Source organism: Vipera ursinii (genome assembly GCF_947247035.1).
Source record: "Vipera ursinii genome assembly, chromosome: 1".
Taxonomy (NCBI): Eukaryota; Metazoa; Chordata; class Lepidosauria; order Squamata; family Viperidae; genus Vipera; species Vipera ursinii.
This window is the reverse complement of record NC_139512.1, coordinates 353,409,339-353,429,862: the sequence shown is the minus strand read 5'-3', so window position 1 is coordinate 353,429,862 and position 20,524 is coordinate 353,409,339. Positions and strand designations below refer to the sequence as shown.

The following is a 20,524-nucleotide window of genomic DNA, read 5'->3' as shown; positions in this document are numbered from 1 at the left end:
CCTGCCTCCAGAAGCTGTGAATGCTCCAACACGAAGTTTTTAAAAAGAGACTGGACAGCCATTTATCCGAAATGGATTCCTTATTGAGCAGGGTGTTGGATTAGAAGACCTCCAAGATCCCTTCCAACTCTATTACAAGTAGTCCTTGACTTACAACAGCTTGTTTAGTGACCATTCATACTTACAACTGCAGTGAAAAAGTGACCTATGACCATTTTTCACACTTGTGACCACTGCAGCATCCCCATGGTCACATGATAAAAATTCAGACGCTTGGCGACTGACTCGTATTTATGACGGCTGCAGTGTCCTGCGGTCATGTGACCCCCTTTTGCCACCTCCTGACCGGGAAAGTCAATGGGGAAGCCAGATTCGCTTAACAACCAGGTTACTAATCGAATCACGGCGGTGATTTCCTTAACAATCAGGGCAAGAAAAGTCGTTAAATGGGGCAAAACTCACTTAACAAATTTCTCACTTAGCAGCAAAAAATTCTGGGCTCAGTTGTGGCCGTGGGGTCGAGACTAGTTGTGTAGGGGTCTCCTGCTTGAGCCAGGCGGGTTGGACTAGAACAGGGCTTTTCAACCTTTTCACCTATTGTACCACCTTTAGGATACGGCAACATCCGAGGACCACCAGTCGCCTAGCAAGGTGTCAAAAACCTGATGACCCCCCCAAAAAAGGAAAAAAGTGATGAAGAGCAGGTAGTCCTCAACTTACAACAGTTTGCTTAGTGACTGTTCGAAGTTACAATGGCACTGAAAAAAGTGCCCCCCCAAGCCACAGCCGAGCAAGACACCTGCCTGCCCGCCCGACGGCGCTCTTCCTCCTGTCCGAGGTTTTCATTGTCGTGAGCATTTCTGTTGAGGATCGGCAGCAGGGGTGTTTGATTTTTATTCCTGCCCCCTCATCTGCTGGGTGGTTGCATCAGGTTTTGGTCACTTCACATGACCCTGTGACCGTCATAAACATGAATCAGTTGCCAAGCATCTGAATGTAAATCACAAGACCCTGGAGATGCTGCAACATTCCAGCTGATTGGCGCTTCTTCTGGGCTCAGAAGCGCCAGGATCAGCGCCGAGCTCCAGCTAAAGCCTGGCGCTGATCCTGATGCTTCCGCTGAGCCCTGACAGCCCTGCAGCTCCAGCCGTCTCTCGCTCAGGCTTGTGCGGTACTGCTACCTGTTCAGCTCATTCCCCTCCCCTGCTACCACTTTCCTAGGATGGTCGCGTACCACAAGTGCCAGGTGCCAATGTACCACGGGTTGAAAAGCCCTGGACTAGAAGACCTCCACGGTCCCTTCGAGCTCTGTTATTCTGAAACCACTCACCTCTTTTCCTTCCAGCAACTCTGAGCATCTTTCATTCTTGTTGTTCCCTCGGGAGATCCGTGGATGGACGCAGGAGTACTCCCTGCTCGACAGAATGGTCATGCGAACGCTCGAGTAGCGAGTCCGGTGCAGCTCCTTCACAATCTGAGCTATTTGCTTGTGAGTTCGGGTGCCGAAAAATATTTTGGGGATCGGTGACTTCCCTCCGTTCTCCTTCTTGGCCTCAGCAGCACTTTTGGTGTTTTGCTCAATGTCGGAGCAAGAACACTTAGTGCAGGGACTGGAAGGCTGTAACTACGGGGGTAAAAAAAAAAATCCCATTAAAGATATTAATTTGGCAATTTTACCACCACCACCACCACCTTCTAACTAAGTTCCTTTTATCGCAAAGTTTTAAAGAGGTATTAAAATTTCAATTCAATTCGTTCAATTAATCTTTTTTTTTTTTGTTCAGTCAGGTCCGGTTCTTGAAGACTGTTTGGACAAGTCCCTGCAGCTTTTCTCACAAGGAATTTTTTTCAGAAGTGCTTTGCTTGCCTCCATCCTAAGGCTGGGAGAAAGTGACTGGCCCTAGCTCATCCAGTTGGCTTTCATGCTTTAAGGCGGGGCCACAACTCAACATCTCCTGGTGATTGGCTCAAAGTTCTCCAGCTGGCTTTTCAAGGCTAAGGCGGGACTAGAACTCACCGTCTCCTGGTGATTGGTCCAAGTCACCCAGCTGGCTTTCATGCCTAAGGCGGGACTAGAACTCACTGTGTCCTGGTGATTGGCCCAAAAGGCACCCAGCTGTCTTTTATGCCTGAAATGGGACTAGAACTCACAGTCTCCTGGTGATTGGCCCACAGTCACCCAGTCTGCTTTCCTACATAAGGCGGGACTGGAACTCACTGTCTTCTGGTGATTGGCTCAAAATTGTCCAGCTGGCTTTCATGCCTACGGTGGGACTAGAACTCACTGTCTCCTGGTGATTGGCTCAAAGTTGTCCAGCTGGCTTTCATGGCTAAGGAGGGGCTACAACTCACTGTCTCTTGGTGACTGGCTCAAAGTCGTCCAACTGGCTTTGATGGCTAAGGAGGGACTACAACGCACCGTCTCTTGGGGATTGGCTCAAAGTCATCCAGCTGACTTTCATAGCTAAGGTAGGACTAGAACTCCCAGTCTCCTGGGGATTGACTCAAAGCTGTCCAGCTGGCTGTCATGGCTAAGGAGGGACTAGACCTCTCAGTTTCCTGGGGACTGGCTGAAAGTCGTCCAGCTGATTTTCATGGCTAAGGTGGAACTAGAACTCACTGTCTCCTGGTGACTGGCTCAAAGTCATCCAGCCAGTCTTCCTGCCTAAGGCAGGACTAGAACTCATTTTTCGTTAACCACCACACCAAACTGGTTCTGTGATCATTACAAAAATGATACCAATCAAATAAAGATACTGTGCCATCAGATAAAGACACTGTGCCATCTGTTCTCAGTTATAACCCCTCACTTTATTTCTTTTTAATTCTGGTAAATAAAACATCACTTGGGAAAATAAATGAGTTCTCTTTTCACTGACTAATAACTGTTGTGATTCAGGGTCAGCCTGTGGGTTCGGCAGTTGGGTCGGACGACTCAGAGGAGGAGGAGGGGGGTGTTGAAGAGCTTGCTGAGAATAATATTGAGGCTCCACAGAGCCCTCAGCCAGGCCCCTCTCACCTGGTCACGACGCAGACCCAGCTGTGCGAGCCTGACAGCGTGGATGAAGATGCCCCACAGCTGGCCCTGTTCAAGGACGCCCGACGCAGGAGGCAGTCAATCAGGAGTAAACAGAGGAAGGCAATGGGGCACCTCGGAAGGAGGCAGAGAGAAGCCACGCCCTGAACTGTATAAAAGGGGAATGCGTGGGAGGGCTGGTTTGCTGAAGGCAACCGCTTGAATAGCTCCTGTTTCATGGTTCGTGTCTTGTTCTGTTTGCTTTTGAATCCATAAATTTGGCAGGCTTAGTTCCAGCCTCTTGCCTTCTTGTAAAAGGGGTTGTCCCTGCCTTTTCTGCAGGGCCGGTAGCAGGCTGGTACAGAACAATAACCCACATTTTTATTGAACTGAGTAGCTGTGGGAATACAAAAATTACTTTCCATTATCTAGCATTGTCTCCCCTTCATGGATTACTGCCTTGTCATGGCGAAGGGGCTGGCGTAATTCAATGAAGCTATGAGCTATGCCGTGCAGGGCCACCCAAGACGGACAGGTCATAGCAGAGAGTTCTGACAAAACGTGATCCACTGGAGAAGGAAATGGCAACCCACTCCAGTATCTTTGCCATGAAAACCCTATGGACAGTACTAAAAGGCAAAACGATATGACGCTGGAAGATGAGCCCCTCAGGTCGGAAGGCGTCCAATATGCTACTGGGGAAGAGCAGAGGGCTAGTACTAGTAGCGCCAGAAAGAATGAAGCGACTGGGCCAAAGCCGAAAGGACGCTCAGCTGTGGATATGTCTGGTGGTGAAAGGAAAGTCCGATGCTGTAAAGATTTTTTTTCCATAGGAACCTGGAATGTAAGATCCATGAATCAAGGAAAGCTGGACGTGGTCAAACAAGAGATGACAAGACTGAACATCGACATCTTAGGTATCAGCAAACTAAAATGGACAGGAATGGGTGAATTTAATTCAGATGACCATCAGGTATACTACTGCGGGCAAGAATCCCTCAGAAGAAATGGAGTAGCCTTCATAGTCAATAAAAGAGTAGGAAAAGCAATACTGGGATACAATCCTCAAAATGACAGAATGATCTCAGTTCGAATCCAAGGCAAACCATTCAATATCACAGTAGTCCAAGTCTATGCCCCAACCACCAGTGCTGAAGAGGATGAAATTGACCGGTTCTATGAAGCCCTACAGCACCTTATAGAACTAACACCAAAAAATGATGTCCTTATCATCATGGGGGATTGGAATGCTAAAGTAGGAAGCCAAAAGATAATCGGAATAACAGGCAAGTTTGGCCTTGGAGTACAAAATGAAGCAGGGCACAGGCTGATAGAATTTTGTCAAGAGAATACGATGGTCATAGCAAACACTCTTTTCCAACAACCATAGAGACGGCTCTACACATGGACATCACCAGATGGTCAACACAGAAATCAGATTGACTATGTGCTCTGCAGCCAAAGATGGAGAAGCTCTATACAGTCAGTAAAAACAAGACCAGGAGCTGACTGTGGCTCAGACCATGAGCTTCTTGTTGCAAAGTTTAGGCTTAAATTAAAGAAAGTAGGGAAAAGCACTAGGCCAGTCAGGTATGAATTAAATCATATCCCTGTTGAATATACAGTAGAGGTGACAAATAGATTTAAGGAATTAGATCTGATAGACAGGGTGCCTGAAGAACTATGGACAGAGGTTCGCAACATTGTACAAGAGGTAGCAACCAAAACCATCCCAAAGAAAAAGAAATGCAAGAAAGCAAAATGGCTGTCTGAGGAAGCTTTGCAAATAGCTGAGGAAAGGAGGGAAGTGAAAGGCAAGGGAGAAAAAGAAAGATACGCCCAATTGAATGCAGAATTCCAGAGAATAGCTAGAAGAGATAAGAATGCCTTCTTAAATGAACAGTGCAAAGAAATAGAAGAAAACAATAGAATAGGGAGGACCAGAGATCTTTTCAAGAAAATTGGAGAGATGAAGGGAACGTTCAATGCAAAAATTGGCATGATAAAGGACCAAAATGGCAGGGACCTAACAGAGGCAGAAGAGATTAAGAAGAGGTGGCAAAATTACACAGAAGAACTATACAAGAATGAGCTTAACGTCCCTGATAATCACAATGAGGTGGTCACTGACCTCGAGCCAGACATCCTAGAATGTGAAGTGAAGTGGGCCTTAGAAAAGCTGAGCAACAACAAAGCTAGTGGAGGTGACAGTATTCCAGCTGAGCTATTCAAAATCTTAAAAGACGATGCAGTAAAAGTGCTACACTCAATTTGCCAGCAAATTTGGAAAACTCAACAGTGGCCACAGGATTGGAAAAGATCAGTTTACATTCCAATTCCAAAGAAAGGCAGTGCCAAAGAATGTTCAAACTATCGCACCATTGCACTCATTTCTCATGCTAGTTAAGTTATGCTTAAAATCCTACAAGCTAGACTCCAGCAGTATGTGGATCGAGAACTACCAGAAGTACAGGCAGGATTTCGAAGAGGCAGAGGAACTAGAGATCAAATAGCCAACATACGCTGGATCATGGAGAAAGCTAGAGAGTTCCAGAAAAACATCTACTTCTGCTTCATTGACTATGCTAAAGCCTTTGATTGTGTGGATCATAACAAACTGTGGCAAGTTCTTAAAGAGATGGGAGTACCAGAACATCTTATTTGTCTCTTGAGAAACCTATATGCGGGCCAAGAAGCAACAGTGAGAACTGGACACGGAAACACTGATTGGTTCCAAATTGGGAAAGGAGTCCGGCAAGGCTGTATACTGTCGCCTATTTAACTTATATGCAGAGCACATCATGAGAAAGGCAGGGCTAGATGAATCAAAAGTTGGAATTAAGATTGCTGGAAGAAATATCAACAACCTAAGATATGCAGATGATACCACTCTAATGGCAGAAAGTGAAGAGGAACTGAAGAGTCTCTTGTTGCGAGTGAAGAAGGAGAGTGCAAAAGTTGGGTTGAAACTAAACATTAAGAAAACCAAGATCATGGCATCCGGCCCTCTCAATTCCTGGCAAATAGATGGGGAAGAAATGGAGGTAGTGACAGATTTTATTTTCCTGGGCTCCAAGATCACTGCAGATGGGGACTGTAGTCAAGAAATTAAAAGACGCTTGCTCCTCGGGAGGAAAGCCATGGCAAATCTAGACAGCACACTAAAAAGCAGAGACATCACCCTGTCAACAAAAGTGCGTATAGTCAAGGCTATGGTCTTCCCAGTTGCAATGTATGGCAGTGAAAGTTGGACCATAAGAAAGGCTGAGCGCAAAAGAATTGAGGCCTTTGAACTCTGGTGCTGGAGAAGACTCCTGCGAGTCCCTTGGACTGCAAGGCGATCAAACCGGTCAGTCCTAGAGGAGATCAACCCTGACTGCTCTTTAGAAGGCCAGATCCTGAAGCTAAAACTCAAATCCTTTGGCCACCTAATGAGAAGGAAGGACTCACTGGAGAAGAGCCTAATGCTGGGAAAGATTGAGGGCAATAGAAGAAGGGGACGACAGAGAATTAGGTGGCTGGATGGAGTCACTGAAGCAGTAGGCGTCAGCTTAAATGGACTCCAGAAGATGGCAGAGGACAGGAAAGCCTGGAGGAACATTGTCCATAGGGTCGCGATGGGTCGGACACGACTTCGCAACTAACAACAACAACAACAAATCTAGCATTGTCTATTAACCTACATTTCTGACTGTCAGTGCTACATTTTAGACAGCACAAAAACCTCCAAACGAAACAGCACAAAACAGCCAATGCATCGTAAGATGCTTTTATTGCAATTTCTCGAGTCATTCTACTTAGAATCAAAAAACAGGGACGACCGAGTAGGTAACACGGAAATAAATGCAGCTAAAAGTGAATGAATATAAGAAACAAAGTTCAGAATGCAGTGAAGTTACAAAACCAGAAAAGCATCAGTTTTCAGCAACAGTTGTTTGAGACCTTCACTTCATTTTTAACAAGCAAAATTAAACCACTATAGCAGAAATAGTCCAGAGAGTTATGGCTGAAGCAGCTCAGGAAATGTTGGATAATAATGCTGAACGTGTTGAAACTAATCTAAGCACATTTTCCTAGCTATGAAAACTACTGCATGCAGAGCCCTGAACGGAGGATTACAATATAAAATATAAATGACAGAGTTAGGAAATGTTAACAGTAACTTCTTCAAGTGTTGAATTTTGATTTTTGTTTGGAGAAGTCGATTAAATGTTCAATAAATTGCATCAAACTAATGTCATCCACCATGTGAAAAACCTCTGCCAATTGGCATGTATAATATTCTAATTTCTCTGTACACTGTAATCTTTCCTTTCCTTTCCTTTGTCCCTTCCCTTCCTTTTTCCCTTCCTCCATTTCCCTTCTTCCTTTCCTTTTCCCCTTCCCTTTTTCCATTTCCTTTCCCTTCCTCCATTTCCCTACTTCCTTTCCTTTCCCCCTTCCCTTTCTCCATTTCCCTTCCCTTCCTCCATTTCCCTACTTCCTTTCCTTTCCCCCTTCCCTTTCTCCATTTCTCTTCCCTTCCTCCATTTCCCTACTTCCTTTCCTTTCCCCCTTCCCTTTCTCCATTTCCCTTCCCTTCCTCCATTTCCCTACTTCCTTTCCTTTCCCCCTTCCCTTTCTCCATTTCCCTTCCCTTCCTCCATTTCCCTACTTCCTTTCCTTTTCCCCTTCCCTTTTTCCATTTCCTTTCCCTTCCTCCATTTCCCTACTTCCTTTCCTTTCCCCCTTCCCTTTCTCCATTTCCCTTCCCTTCCTCCATTTCCCTACTTCCTTTCCTTTTCCCCTTCCCTTTCTCCATTTCCCTTCCCTTCCTCCATTTCCCTACTTCCTTTTCTTTTCCCCTTCCTTTCTCCATTTCCCTTCCTTTCCTTTTTCTCTTCCCTTCCTCCATTTCCCTTCCCTTCCTCTTTCCCTTCCTCCATTTCCCTTCTTCCTTTCCTTTTCCCCTTCCCTTTCTCCATTTCCTTTCTTCCTTTCCTTTTCCCCTTCCCTTTCTCCATTTCCCTTCCCTTCCTTTCCTTCCCTTCCCCCCCTCCTGTTCCCTATCATAGTATCTACTGACTGGTTTTGTTAAAATATTCCTTACAATTATGGGTCCCCTGGAGGACCATCTGATCACTGAGTAACTCTTGGCTGCCATCTAGCTGCTGTTCAGATTGAGACAAGCAAGATGCAGCCATTGCAGACCTATAAGAGAACCAATAGAAGAGAGAGAGAGAGAGAGAGCATTGGTAGCTCAGGGTTGAACTTGGTACCCATTTAAAAAAGAAGAAAAAAAAACTAGGGCTGGTTTCCATCAGTGTGTGTGTGTGTGTGTGGAGCTAAATCTAGACACTGGATGGAAAGGGCAGTCACTGCAATCCTACTGGACCAATTGGGAGTGAGCAGTTTGTTTATTTAATTTATATTCCGCCGTTATTATTTTTATAAACCACTCAAGACAGCAAACATATCAAATGCTGCTTCTTCCTCCTTTTTTCCTCACCACAGCCCTGTGAGGTGAGTTGGGCTGGCCCAAGGTGACCCAACTGGGTTTCATGCCCAAGGAGGGACTAGAACTCTCAGTCTCCGGGTGATTGACCCAAAGTCACTAAGCCAGCTTTCATGTCTAAGGCGGGTCTAGAACTCTCAGTCTCCTACTGATTGGCCCAAAGTCACCCAACTGGCTTTCAAGCTTATGACGGGTCTAGAACTCTCAGTCTCCTGGTGATTGGCCCAAAGTCACTCGGCCAGCTTTCAAGTCTAAGGCGGATCTAGAACTCTCAGTCTCCTGGTGATTGGCCCAAAGTCACTCGGCCAGCTTTCAAGTCTAAGGCGGATCTAGAACTCTCAGTCTCCTGGTGATTGGCCCAAAGTCACTTGGGCAGCTTTCATGTCTCAGGCAGGTCTAGAACTCTGAGTCTCTTGCTGAGTGGCGCAAAGTCACTCGGCCAGCTTCCATCTCTAAGGCAAGTCTAGAACTTGGTCTTCTGGTGATTGGCCCAAAGTCACTCGGCCAGCTTTCAAGTCTAAGGCGGATCTAGAACTCTCAGTCTCCTGGTGATTGGCCCAAAGTCACTCAGCCAGCTTTCAAGTCTAAGGCGGATCTAGAACTCTCAGTCTCCTGGTGATTGGCCCAAAGTCACTTGGGCAGCTTTCATGTCTCAGGCAGGTCTAGAACTCTGAGTCTCTTGCTGAGTGGCGCAAAGTCACTCGGCCAGCTTCCATCTCTAAGGCAAGTCTAGAACTTGGTCTTCTGGTGATTGGCCCAAAGTCACCATCAAGCCTATGACGGGTCTAGAAATCTCAGTCTCCTGGTGATTGGCCCAAAGTCACCCAACTGGCTTTCAAGCCTATGACGGGTCTAGAAATCTCAGTCTCCTGGTGATTGGCCCCAAGTCACTCAGCCAGCTTCATGTCTAAGGCGGGTCTAGAATTCACAGACTCCCGTTTTCTAGCCTGGTGCCTTAGTCACTAGATGAAATATGAGCTAGATCAGAGGCCCCCAACCTTTTGGGCAACAGGGACCAGTTCCGTGGAGAAAGGTTTTTTCATAGACCGGAGAGTGGGTGGTTTTGTGTGCTGCCTGCATCCTGTGGATGGGGCTTTCCTTGTTTGTGTGGGCCGGTTGCTGGCATGCCGCAGCCCGGTACTGGTCCACGGACCGAGGGTTGGGGACCCCTGAGCTAGATAATACATGAGCTAGATGGAGGACTGCACCCAAGGATATCCATAAACAGCTCTGTTCTGAGTTGCTATGAAAGGTTTTTCTTACTGACCTAGATGAAAGAACCAAAGAGATGATTATCAAATTTGCAAGTGATACAAAATGAGGAGACATCGTTTGGAAGAGAAGCAGAAGATTCCAAAATCTAGACAGACTTGAAGAGTGTGCCAAAATGAACAGGATGAAATTGCAGAGAGAGAAAACAAAAATTATCTGAACATGGAAATGAAAAGCACATGTACAGGTTGGAGGGAGCTGTGCCATGGCAACTGAACATAAAGGATGGAGGGAGCTGTGCCATGGCAAGTGAATATGTGAAAAGGGTCAGAGTGTTCTAATACAGCAGCCCCCAACTTTTCGGGCACCAGGAACCGGTTCCGTGCAGAGAGGATTTGCCATGGACTGAAGGGAGCATGGTTCTGCATGATGCCTGGGTCCCATGTTTGCATGGCCTGGTTGCTCTCATGCCACGACCCGGTTGCTGGCATGCCACGGCCTGGCGTTTGAAGACCCCTGTTCTAATAGACTGCAAGTCGAATGTAAGCGAAGAGTGTGATGAAGCTGCTAATCAAGATCACGTGAAGCGTTAATACCACTTTGGTAAGTGGTATGGCCACACTGTGGTAAGGCCACACTTGGAATCCTGCATCCAGTTTTGGTCACCACGATGTAAAAAAGATGTCGAGACTCTAGAAAGAGTGCAGAGAAGAGCAACAAAGATGATCAGGGGACTGGAGGCTAAAACATACAAGGAGCGGGTGCTGGAATTGGGTATGTCTAGTTTAATGAAGAGGAGGACGAGGGGGGACATGATAGCAGTCTACCAGTATCTCAGGGGCTGTCACAAAGAAGAGGGAGTCAAGCTGTTCTCCAAAGCGCCTGAAGGCAGGACAAGAAGCAACGGATGGAAACTAACCAAGGAGAGAAGCAACGAGGAATTAAGGAGAAACTTCCTGACAGTGAGAACAATTAACCAGTGGAACAACCTGCCTCCAGAAGCGGTGAATGCTCCAACACTAGAAGTCTTTAAGAAGAGACTGGACAGTCATTTGTCTGAAATAGTATAGGGTTTCCTGCCTGAGCAGGGGGTCGGACTAGATGACCTCCAAGGTCCCTTCCATCATCATCATCGACACGGTCCTTTCAGCAGTCCCAAGAAGACTCCACACCCATTTGCACCACTCAGGTGACCCTGAGGACACAGGTAAGCCTCCAGGTGACATCAAGGACTCTTTAAAAGAATGCAAATAACCAGCTATCTGCAAGGAGTATAAAAATCCTTCCATTCCTCAGCGTCCAGTCAGAGCTGAAGAAGCTTCTTGGATGAGAAGCGAAACATCTTCAAAGAAAAACAAGGAAGTCCAGTTGCCTCCTGAAAAAGCACCTTTGGGACAACCCTGACCTGGATGACCGAGACTCCCCACAAGACATTCAGTGACCCAGAGAGATGCTGGGTCCTTGGCTGAACGTCATAAAGCAGAAGACGGGACAGCCGTCGGTCAGACCTGCTTTCATTTCGATTCCTGCCCTGAGCCGGTGGTTGATCTCCAGGTCTAAAAGCTTCCTTCCGCCTCTGAGATTCTAGCGTTCACTCTGATCTGGGATCCTTCCATGGCCAATAATAATAATAATAACAGCGACAATGACAGCCAGGCCACATCACCTTCCCAGCATAAAAATAAAATAAAAATGTCACACTGACACGGAGAAGCAGACAGACACAGTACTCCTGTCCAAATCCCCCCTCCCTCCATCCTCTTGTGATCAGTAAGATTATCCTCCCCCCCACCCCTCCCCAACCCCCCCCAGGTAAGCAAATGCTAAGTCACCGGGCGCGTTACGCTACAGTAGTCGGGATCAACTATCTCCTCGCCTGGGCTCTATGGAGAAGAGGGCTCCAGTTACCCTTCGTCCCCACTCGAGCGTGTCTGGCGTTAAAAATTACAATGCAAGGGGAAAACGGCCGTCAATGCAACCCCTTCAGGAGCTGCCAGCCAGCGGGATAAAAGGCCGGCTGCCGTGCCAAAGAAACGGGGCCGTCCGCGTGGATCAAGTTACCGGCCGCGCTGGAATCGCTACATTCCTCTCTCGGGTCGCCAGGAACGGTGGGTTTCATTATGTCGCCCTGCCACATTAAACAGAGGCTTCCAAATAGCCGCTCTTTCTCGATATTGATATAATTACTTATTCACCCCCCCACACACCCCAAGGATAAAAGGGAGACTGATGAATGGGGCCCTTGTCCGCCGGCGAGCAGGAAACAGCTGACGCGGGGTGTCTGTTACATACCTACCTTGCTTTCTTGGCCTCGGCTCGGTAGTCGGACAGAAAAAACTGGAACTCAAACTGTGCCGCGTGATATTACAGTCGACACTTGCTGGTTTGGGTTTTGTTGTTGGTTGGTTTTTTTCGTTTTGTTTTTTTTTTCTTTCAGAAAAGAAGGAGGAAAGATATCGCTAGGCGCGCGGGGGCCCCGAACACGAGCGCACAAAACTAGGGAAAAGCGCCTGTTGATGGAACGGTTGGTAGGGGGTGTTTGACCCAAACACCTAGAAAAAGGGGGACTGGTCAGGAATCCGGTCTATGGGGCAGACGGTTTCAGGAAATACGGGTAGTCCTCGACTTACAACAGTTCCTTTACTGACGGTTCAGAGTTACAGAGGCACTGGGGAAAGTGACTTCACGGTGATGACCTTTGCAGCATCCCCCTGGTGCTGTCATCAAAATTCAGACGCTGGGCCACTGCTTCGTAGGTCGCAGTTCCGATAGATGAGACCAGTAAAAAGCTTCCTTAAAGAAGATATTTATTTGGCTACATAACAGCGGCACGGTCAAAAGTGAACCCAAGACTGAAATACCCCACCACCACCACCACCACCACCACCAAGGTTACAAAGTTACAAGTGAAACTTCCCACCCCTGTCATAAATCGCATTCCCCAATTAACTACTTGCACGGGCTGTCTGACGAAAGATGCAACCCGCCAGAATGTGGCTAGCAATGACCTTGGTTCCCACAGAACAATGTATTGTTAGGGCTAAGATAAAACACTCATCTCCCTCCTCCCTAGTCTGTGGCAACAGAAAACGAAGGGAAGATGGCTTCAGCTAATTTCGTTGCAGAGTTGACATCATATTTATGACCCGTTGCGGTGTCCCAAGGCCATCTGATCCCCTTTTACGAAGTTCTGGCAAGCAAAGTCAAGGGGGAAGTCAGATTCACTTAACAACAGGGTAACCAACTTTAGCAACTCCAGGGATTCACTTAACAACTGTGGCAAGAAAGGTCGCAGAATGGAACAAAGCTCACTTAACAACAGAAATTTTGGGCTCCGTTGTGGTCATAGGTTGAGGACGACCTGGCATGGATGAATAGGGAAGCGGGAAGGACTTCAGCCTGGCAACCAAATATAGGTTTGTTTGTTTGTTTATTTGCATCAGAAGCATCACAATTAATATAAGGCATACTGTGTGATGTAAAATTTAAAATGTAAAATATAAGATTAAAATATGTACAAGTTAAACAGATCCTGCCCAGAAGCTAGCAACATTAATTGTGTTCTGTCGCACAGTGATGAGGTTCTCGAGTGTACATTGATCGGGACACAAAAGGCAGGTATAGATAGGCGTTGTTGTTTGCATGTCACCACAATTAAGGATGAAACTTTGGCAGCTATGTGCCTCTGCATTTCAACTTGGCTTTAAATTAAGGGGGGGAAGTGTTACTTTCAAGTAGGAAAGATGGAGAAATGAAGCTTCTTTGATTCAGCTGCAGACTGTAGGAGCCTGAAGCCTTGTCAAGGACACCAGAACAGGTGTGGATTTGAAGGAGACGGTTCCCATAAAAAAATGAACTTGTTAATATGGATTATGTAAGACATTGGGGTTTGGCTGGGAAAATTATTGTTTAAGCTTATGAACTGGTGTTGGAACCTCAGAGTTAGTTTTTTTTCGACATAACCAAGCAATGTATTCAATAAACAGTAAGATTTTTGGAAGCGGAACAAACCTGTAGTTTTATTTGGATTCTCGAGCTGGGTGTTGACACCCTGCCTAAAATCACAGAATAACCCTAAACCAGGGGTAGGCAACCTTGGCTCTTTTATGACTTGTTGACTTCAACTCGTAGAATCCCTGAGTCAGCATGGCTGGCTCAGGAATTCTGGGAGTTGAAGTCCATGAGTCATAAAAGAGCCAAGGTTGCCTAACCCCTGCCCTAAACGGATCAACTATCCCAATTTACCAGACGGATCAATTATCTATGTCTGGCAATTTCCTAAGGAAGAAGCCACAGTTTTACCTGAAAAAGATTTCATGTGTAATTACTGATATTATCTCGGGAAGCTGGGAAAGTTGCATGCCCCAAAACAGAGGAAGCCTATGTTAATGTTGTGATTTTTTTTCCTCCTAAACAGAAGAGTGCTTTATTACAAGATCGTTAGGTACTTGCTTTCCAAGAAAGAGGGACAAGCAAAAGGGTTTTTTTAGAGAGGTTGAGAGGAAGATAGGAAGAATATTGACTTGTCTGAGCTGTGGTGATGGAGAAGGCTCCTGCACATTCCTTGGAAAGCAAAGGGGACTAACAAGCAAGTCCTGGAGCGCCTAATATCAGATATTTTATTGGAAGGGGAAAAAATCACGCAACTGTGTCTCACTTATTTTGACCATGTCATGTGGGGAAATTCACCGGAGAAAGCAATTATGTTGGGAAGAGTTTGTGGGAAAAGGAAACGAGGCCGCCAAACGACTGGATCTCGTGCGCCCCCGAGGCAAACACTCCAACAAGCACACTGGCACACTTCTAAAACAAAGGAGAGATCTCTCTGCCTGTCTGTCAATCATCTCCTGGATCTGTCTATCTATCAATTCGTCTGTCTGTCTGTCTCTGATTCATTCTATCTATCTATCTATCTATCTATCTATCTATCTATCTATCTATCTATCTATCTATCATCTCCTGGATCTATCTGTCTGTCTATGAATTCATGTGTCTGCCTATCCTATCCTATCCTATCCTATCCTATCCTATCCCATCCCATCCCATCCCATCCATCCATCCATCCATCCATCCATCCATCCATCCGACAATTCACACCACACCTGATGATGTTAGCTAGTTGGGTAATGAAATGTCTCCAAGAAAACAATCAAGCTCAGACAACACTAAAGATCCCTCCTCCTGAGCTACAAATATTCTCCTTTATTGAAACAATTTTTTCTCCAAGTCCCCAAGATACATATTATGGGGAAACAAAACTGGTTCGCCTAGAGTGCCAGGTGTGCGAAATCTCACACAAACACACATGGCTGAGATCCCGAAGTGGCCTGATTGAAAAATCTTCCTTTAAAAAAGAAAAAGAAAAAAAAGACTTGGCTTCTTGATTAAGCAGCACAAAGCCTCTGTTTATTATCCCCTGGCAGTAACCAGCAGATGAACCCAATTCAATATTTATCGAGAGCTTCACAGATCACGGCGAACCAAGCAAACATTTTAATTAAGCTGGGACTCCCTTCAAAGGCTTCATTCAGAACATCAATCAACAGCAGCCCAGAATCAGATGTGGGTCAGGTGGCAGAAGGTAATACAAACCCACAATTCCTTCATCGCGCCGGCGGTGAGCTTGCCCGCCTCGAAAGCCAGGGCTTTCGATTGTCGTAGGCTGCCATTCTCCGGGAATGTGTAACTGAAATCCCTCGGCTCTCTTTTGTGCTGTTGGTAAGCAATATCTTCAACCACACACACAGGCGCATTAAGCTAGATGCTTGTCACAGCTGTTTCTTGATACCCCCGAGTGTTTGTTTCACGCTTCTCCGTTTACTATTTACTTCCCTGCCTTGGGTACATCGGGATTCCTTCCTTCGTGCAACCGCCCCCTTGTTCCTTGGAGAGAAAAGATTACAAGCACATTCGCACTTGGGTGGGATTAATTAACAGGGGTTTGACCTGAATCTTTTGTTGCCTTCTGTTGACAGGGACAATTCTACCAGTAGCAGAGAATATTTGTAGCTCAGGGTTGGAACTGTGAGGTCCTTGGTGCTCTCTGGGCTTGGGTTTTTGTTTTGTTTTGTTTTGTTTTAAAAAAAAGACGTTTCATGACCCACCTAGGTAACATCATCAGTGCTAGAAGGGAGGAGGAGGAGGAGGAGGAAGAGGAGGAGGAGGAGGAGGAGGAGGACTGTTGCTTCCTTGGTGCTCTCTGAGCTGGGTGGTTTTCTTGCAGACATTTCATTACCCAACTAGGTAACATCATCGGTGCTAGAAGGGAGGAGGAGGAGGAGGAGGAAGAGGAGGAGGAGGAGGAGGAGGAGGAGGAGGAAGAGGAGGACTGTTGCTTCCTTGGTGCTCTCTGAGCTGGGTGGTTTTCTTGCAGACATTTCATTACCCAACTAGGTAACATCATCGGTGCTAAAAGGGAGGAGGAGGAGGAGGAGGAGGAGGAGGAGGAGGAGGAGGAGGAGGAAGAGGAGGAGGAGGAGGAGGAGGAGGAGGAGGAGGAGGAGGAGGAGGACTGTTGCTTCCTTGGTGCTCTCTGAGCTGGGTGGTTTTCTTGCAGACATTTCATTACCCAACTAGGTAACATCATCGGTGCTAGAAGGGAGGAGGAGGAGGAGGAGGAAGAGGAGGAGGAGGAGGAGGAGGAAGAGGAGGACTGTTGCTTCCTTGGTGCTCTCTGAGCTGGGTGGTTTTCTTGCAGACATTTCATTACCCAACTAGGTAACATCATCGGTGCTAAAAGGGAGGAGGAGGAGGAGGAGGAGGAGGAGGAAGAAGAGGAAGAGGAGGAGGAGGAGGAGGAGGAGGAGGAGGAAGAGGACTGTTGCTTCCTTGGTGCTCTCTGAGCTGGGTGGTTTTCTTGCAGACATTTCATTACCCAACTAGGTAACATCATCGGTGCTAGAAGGGAGGAGGGGGAGGAAGAAGAGGAGGAGGAGGAGGAAGAGGAGGAGGAGGAGGAGGACGACGACGACTGTGGGGTCCTTGGTGCTCTCTGAGCTTGGTTGTTTTCTTGCAGACGTTTCATGACCCAACTAGGTAACATCATCAGTGCTAGAAGGGGGTGGATTTGCAGGGAGGAGGAGGAGGAGGAGGAGTCCCTAAGTGTTGAAAAAGAGTCGTAAGTCACTTTTTTTCAGTGCAGCTGTAACTTTGAACGGTCACTAAACAAATGGTTGCAAGTCGAAAACTACCTGCATTCCCAATTCTCCTCTGCCAACTTCCCCAGAAATTCACTGGGGGAAACTGGCGGGGAAGATTGAAAGCTGGTGCCACCTGCTTAGAAGGCTCCCTCTTGTCCCTAGAGGCTGGTTGAAAGAGCCGCCTAATCAAAAGATTTCAGCTCCGTGTGAAGCTGAATCCCTCCGGCAGGCAGTCCCTTTTGCTCTCAAAGAGCTGCCTGCCAATCGGACAGACTCATCCACCTATGAAGCTGAAATCCTTCAGCAGATAGCTCTTTCGCTATGCCCACTTAATGACCTGGGAGACTGCTCAATGACCACAATTGGGAGTGCCAGGAGGGTGGTCATGGAGCGAAGCTTTAACCGCTGGACTCAACAACCAGGATTCTGGTCCTAATTGTAGTCGTAAATCAAGGACAACCTGTACAAAGGTAGTCAACGAATATGAGCCAGCTGTGTGCTGCAGCTGCCAGAAAAACCAGCACAGTGCTAGGCTGCATTAACAGAGAGACAGAATCAAGATCACGTGAAGTGTTAATACCACTTTACAATGCCTTGGTAAGGCCACACTTGGAGTACTGCATCCAGTTTTGGTCATCCAGTTTGTAAAAAAAGATGCTGAGACTCTAGAAAGAGTGCAGAGAAGAGTAACAAAGATGATCAGGGGGCTGGAGGCTAAAACATATAAAGAACGGTTGCTAGAGATGGGTATGGAGTTGCACCCGAAGACAAGTCAAGAAGCAATGGATGGAAACTAAGTAAGGAGAGAACCAGGAGACATTTTCTGACAGCAAGAATAATTAAATCAGTGGAACGACCTGCCTCCAGAAGCTGTGGGTGCTCTATCACTGGAGGTTTTCAAGAAGAGATTGGACAACCATTTGTCTGAAATGATGTAGGATCTCCTGCTTGAGCAGGGGGTTGGGCTAGAAGACCTCCAAGGTCCCTTTCCAACTCTACTATTCTGTTAAAGGTGAGCAGATGGCCTATCTTTACTGAATGCTATCAATTGTCTTTTGACTCTCTGAAATCATCTTCGGCTGCCAAGTCCCAGATGCATGCGAGGGTCAACTTTTACAAAACAGGCATTGTTTTCCGATGAAAGATCGCACCCAGCCCACAAGAGCGCAGCGCCCTTTTAACTGTGAACATACTTGTAGCTCAGCTCAAAACAACACAACCGCCAGTTTTTCTCTCTCTATTCTTCTTCCCTTCTCCCGAAACGGATGACAAGTCTTTTAACTGAATAAATATGCTCTTAATTGTTGCACTGGGGATACATGCTCTGTGAATTGAGGACAAAAGAGCATCTCCAAAACCAACATCTGCATATTTTCAAAAGGACCGGCTGTGCGCAGCCTTGCTTCGAGAAGTCATTGTTAGCACAAGAGCAGAAGAGAAAGAAAAACATCCATTAAAGGATGGATTGTCAACAAACACCAGGCTGGCACAATGCACATCCGCTGTGCGGGATCAAAAAGGGAATATAGAAGCAGAGGGTGGACCTGTGGCTTTAACCTCCTCCTCACTTTTGTCTCCTTTTCTCAGAAACATTAGAATCGCTACTAAATAAAGAGCTCATTTCAAGAGAAAGGATGAATGCCGCAGCTGAAGGTCGGCAACTCAAAGTTAATTCCTTTGGACAATGTATTTCTACAATAGAAGGTGGTCCTCAACCCACAAACACAACTCAGTCCAAACTTTCTGTGGCGAAGTGAGACGTGGGTTTAAGTGAGTTTGGCCCCACTTGACAACCTTTCTTGCCACAATCGTTAAGCGAATCACTGCAGTTGTCAAGTCAGTAACCCGGTTGTTAAGTCAATCTGGCTTCTCCATTTACTTTGCTCATCACGAAAACAGGGATCACGTGACCTCAGAAGTCTGCAACCGTCATAAATATGAGTCAGTTGTTGCCAAGTGTCTGAATTTTGGATGTGTAACCACAGGGATGCTGTAACGGTCGCAAGTGTGAAAAATAGACGTAAGTCCCTTTTTCAGGGCTGCTGTAACTTTGTAAACTATTTTATCAATAAAATGTTGTAAGGACTACCTGTACAGAATAGCAGAGACAGAAGGGACCTTGGAGGTCATCTAGTCCAACCCCCTGCTCAGGCAGGAAACCATATACCATTTCAGACAAATGGCTGTCCAGTCTCCTCTTAAAAACTTCCAGTGTTGGAGCATTCACCACTTCTGGAGGCAGGTTGTTCCACTGGTTAATTGTTCTCACTATTAGGAAATTTCTCCTTAGTTCTAGGTTGCTTCTCTCCTTGATCGGTTTCCATCCGTTGCTTCTTCTCCTGCTCTCAGGTGCTCAGATACAAGTTTTACTCTAGGACAGGCAATCTTTAACTTAAAACTTTAGTAGCTGTTCGAAGCTGCAACTGCACTGAAAAAAGTGACTTAAGACCACTGTTCACACTTACGACCACTGCAGCATCGCCATGGTCATGTGATCAGAATTCAGACTCTTGGCAACTGGCTCATATTTATCATGGTTGCAAAGTGTCCCGGGATCATGTGATCACCTTTTACAATCTTCAGACAAGCAAAGTCCATGGGGAAGTCAGATTCACTGAACAACTTGGATCTGATGGGATTAGATAAAGAAAGGAATTGAGCCTGACCTTGGTCATACCCTAAGGGGTAGGCCACCTTGGCTCTTTTATGACCCGTGGACTTCAACTCCCAGTATTCCTGAGTCAGCATGGCTCAGCATGGAAACCTCTCCCTTTCTCCTCAGCGTGGCTGGCTCAGGAATTCTGGGAGCTGAAGTCCACAATGTTTCATGTAATTGAACATAGAACATAGACTAAGATAGTTGGAAGGGACCTTGGAGGTCTTCTAGTCCAGGGGTCTTCAAACTGGGCCCTTTTATAACTCGTGGACTTCAACTCCCAGAATTCCTGAGCCAGCATGGCTCACCATGGAAACCTCTCCCTTTCTCCTCAGTGTGACTGGCTCAGGAACCCTTACCCTAACACTAAAAAATGGTAAAGGTAAAGGTTCCCCCGCACATGCGTGCTAGTCGTTTCCAACTCTAGGGGCCGGTGCTCATCTCTGTTTCAAAGCCAAAGAGCCAGCGCTTGTCCGAGGACATCTCCGTGGTCATGTGGCCGGCATGACTAGACGCCAAAGGCGCACGGAACGCTGTTACCTTCCCACCGTAGCGGTCCCTATTTTTCTACTTGCATTTTTACGTGCTTTCGAACTGCTAGGTTGGCAGAAGCTGGGACGAGTAACAGGCGCTCACTCTGTTATGCGGCACTCAGGATTTGACCCGCCAAACTGCCGACCTTCTGATCGACAAGCTCAGCGTCCTAACCCTAACCCTGCCCTAAAAGAAAGGGAAAAGGGTGCAGTTTCCAGTTTCTGGTTTATTTCTTTCCACTAAATCAGCTCCTTCCTTCCTTCCTTCCTTCCTTCCTTCCTTCCTTCCTTCCTTCCTTCCTTCCTCCCATCTCTCTCTCTCTCTTCAAATTCATATGGCCACCCAACTTGCGCACAGGTGACTCCACCACATAAAAACAATTAAAAGCCCATTCCTCCATGATAGCACTATACGATCAAACCAACTCCTTGATCAGCTCCATCTCTATTTGGGGTTAGGAACCAATCGTTCCT

General features: G+C 46.6%; 1 protein-coding gene across 1 annotated transcript in view; it reads right to left on the bottom strand.

The window, feature by feature from the left end:
* BRIP1 (BRCA1 interacting DNA helicase 1) overlaps positions 1-20,524 on the bottom strand; it is a 114,471-nt gene that overhangs the window by 71,341 nt on the left and 22,606 nt on the right. The window contains exon 7 of the mRNA XM_083379665.1: positions 1,331-1,624. Coding sequence (XP_083235791.1) covers positions 1,331-1,624 — 294 coding nt within the window. The remainder of the gene's footprint in view (positions 1-1,330; positions 1,625-20,524) is intronic.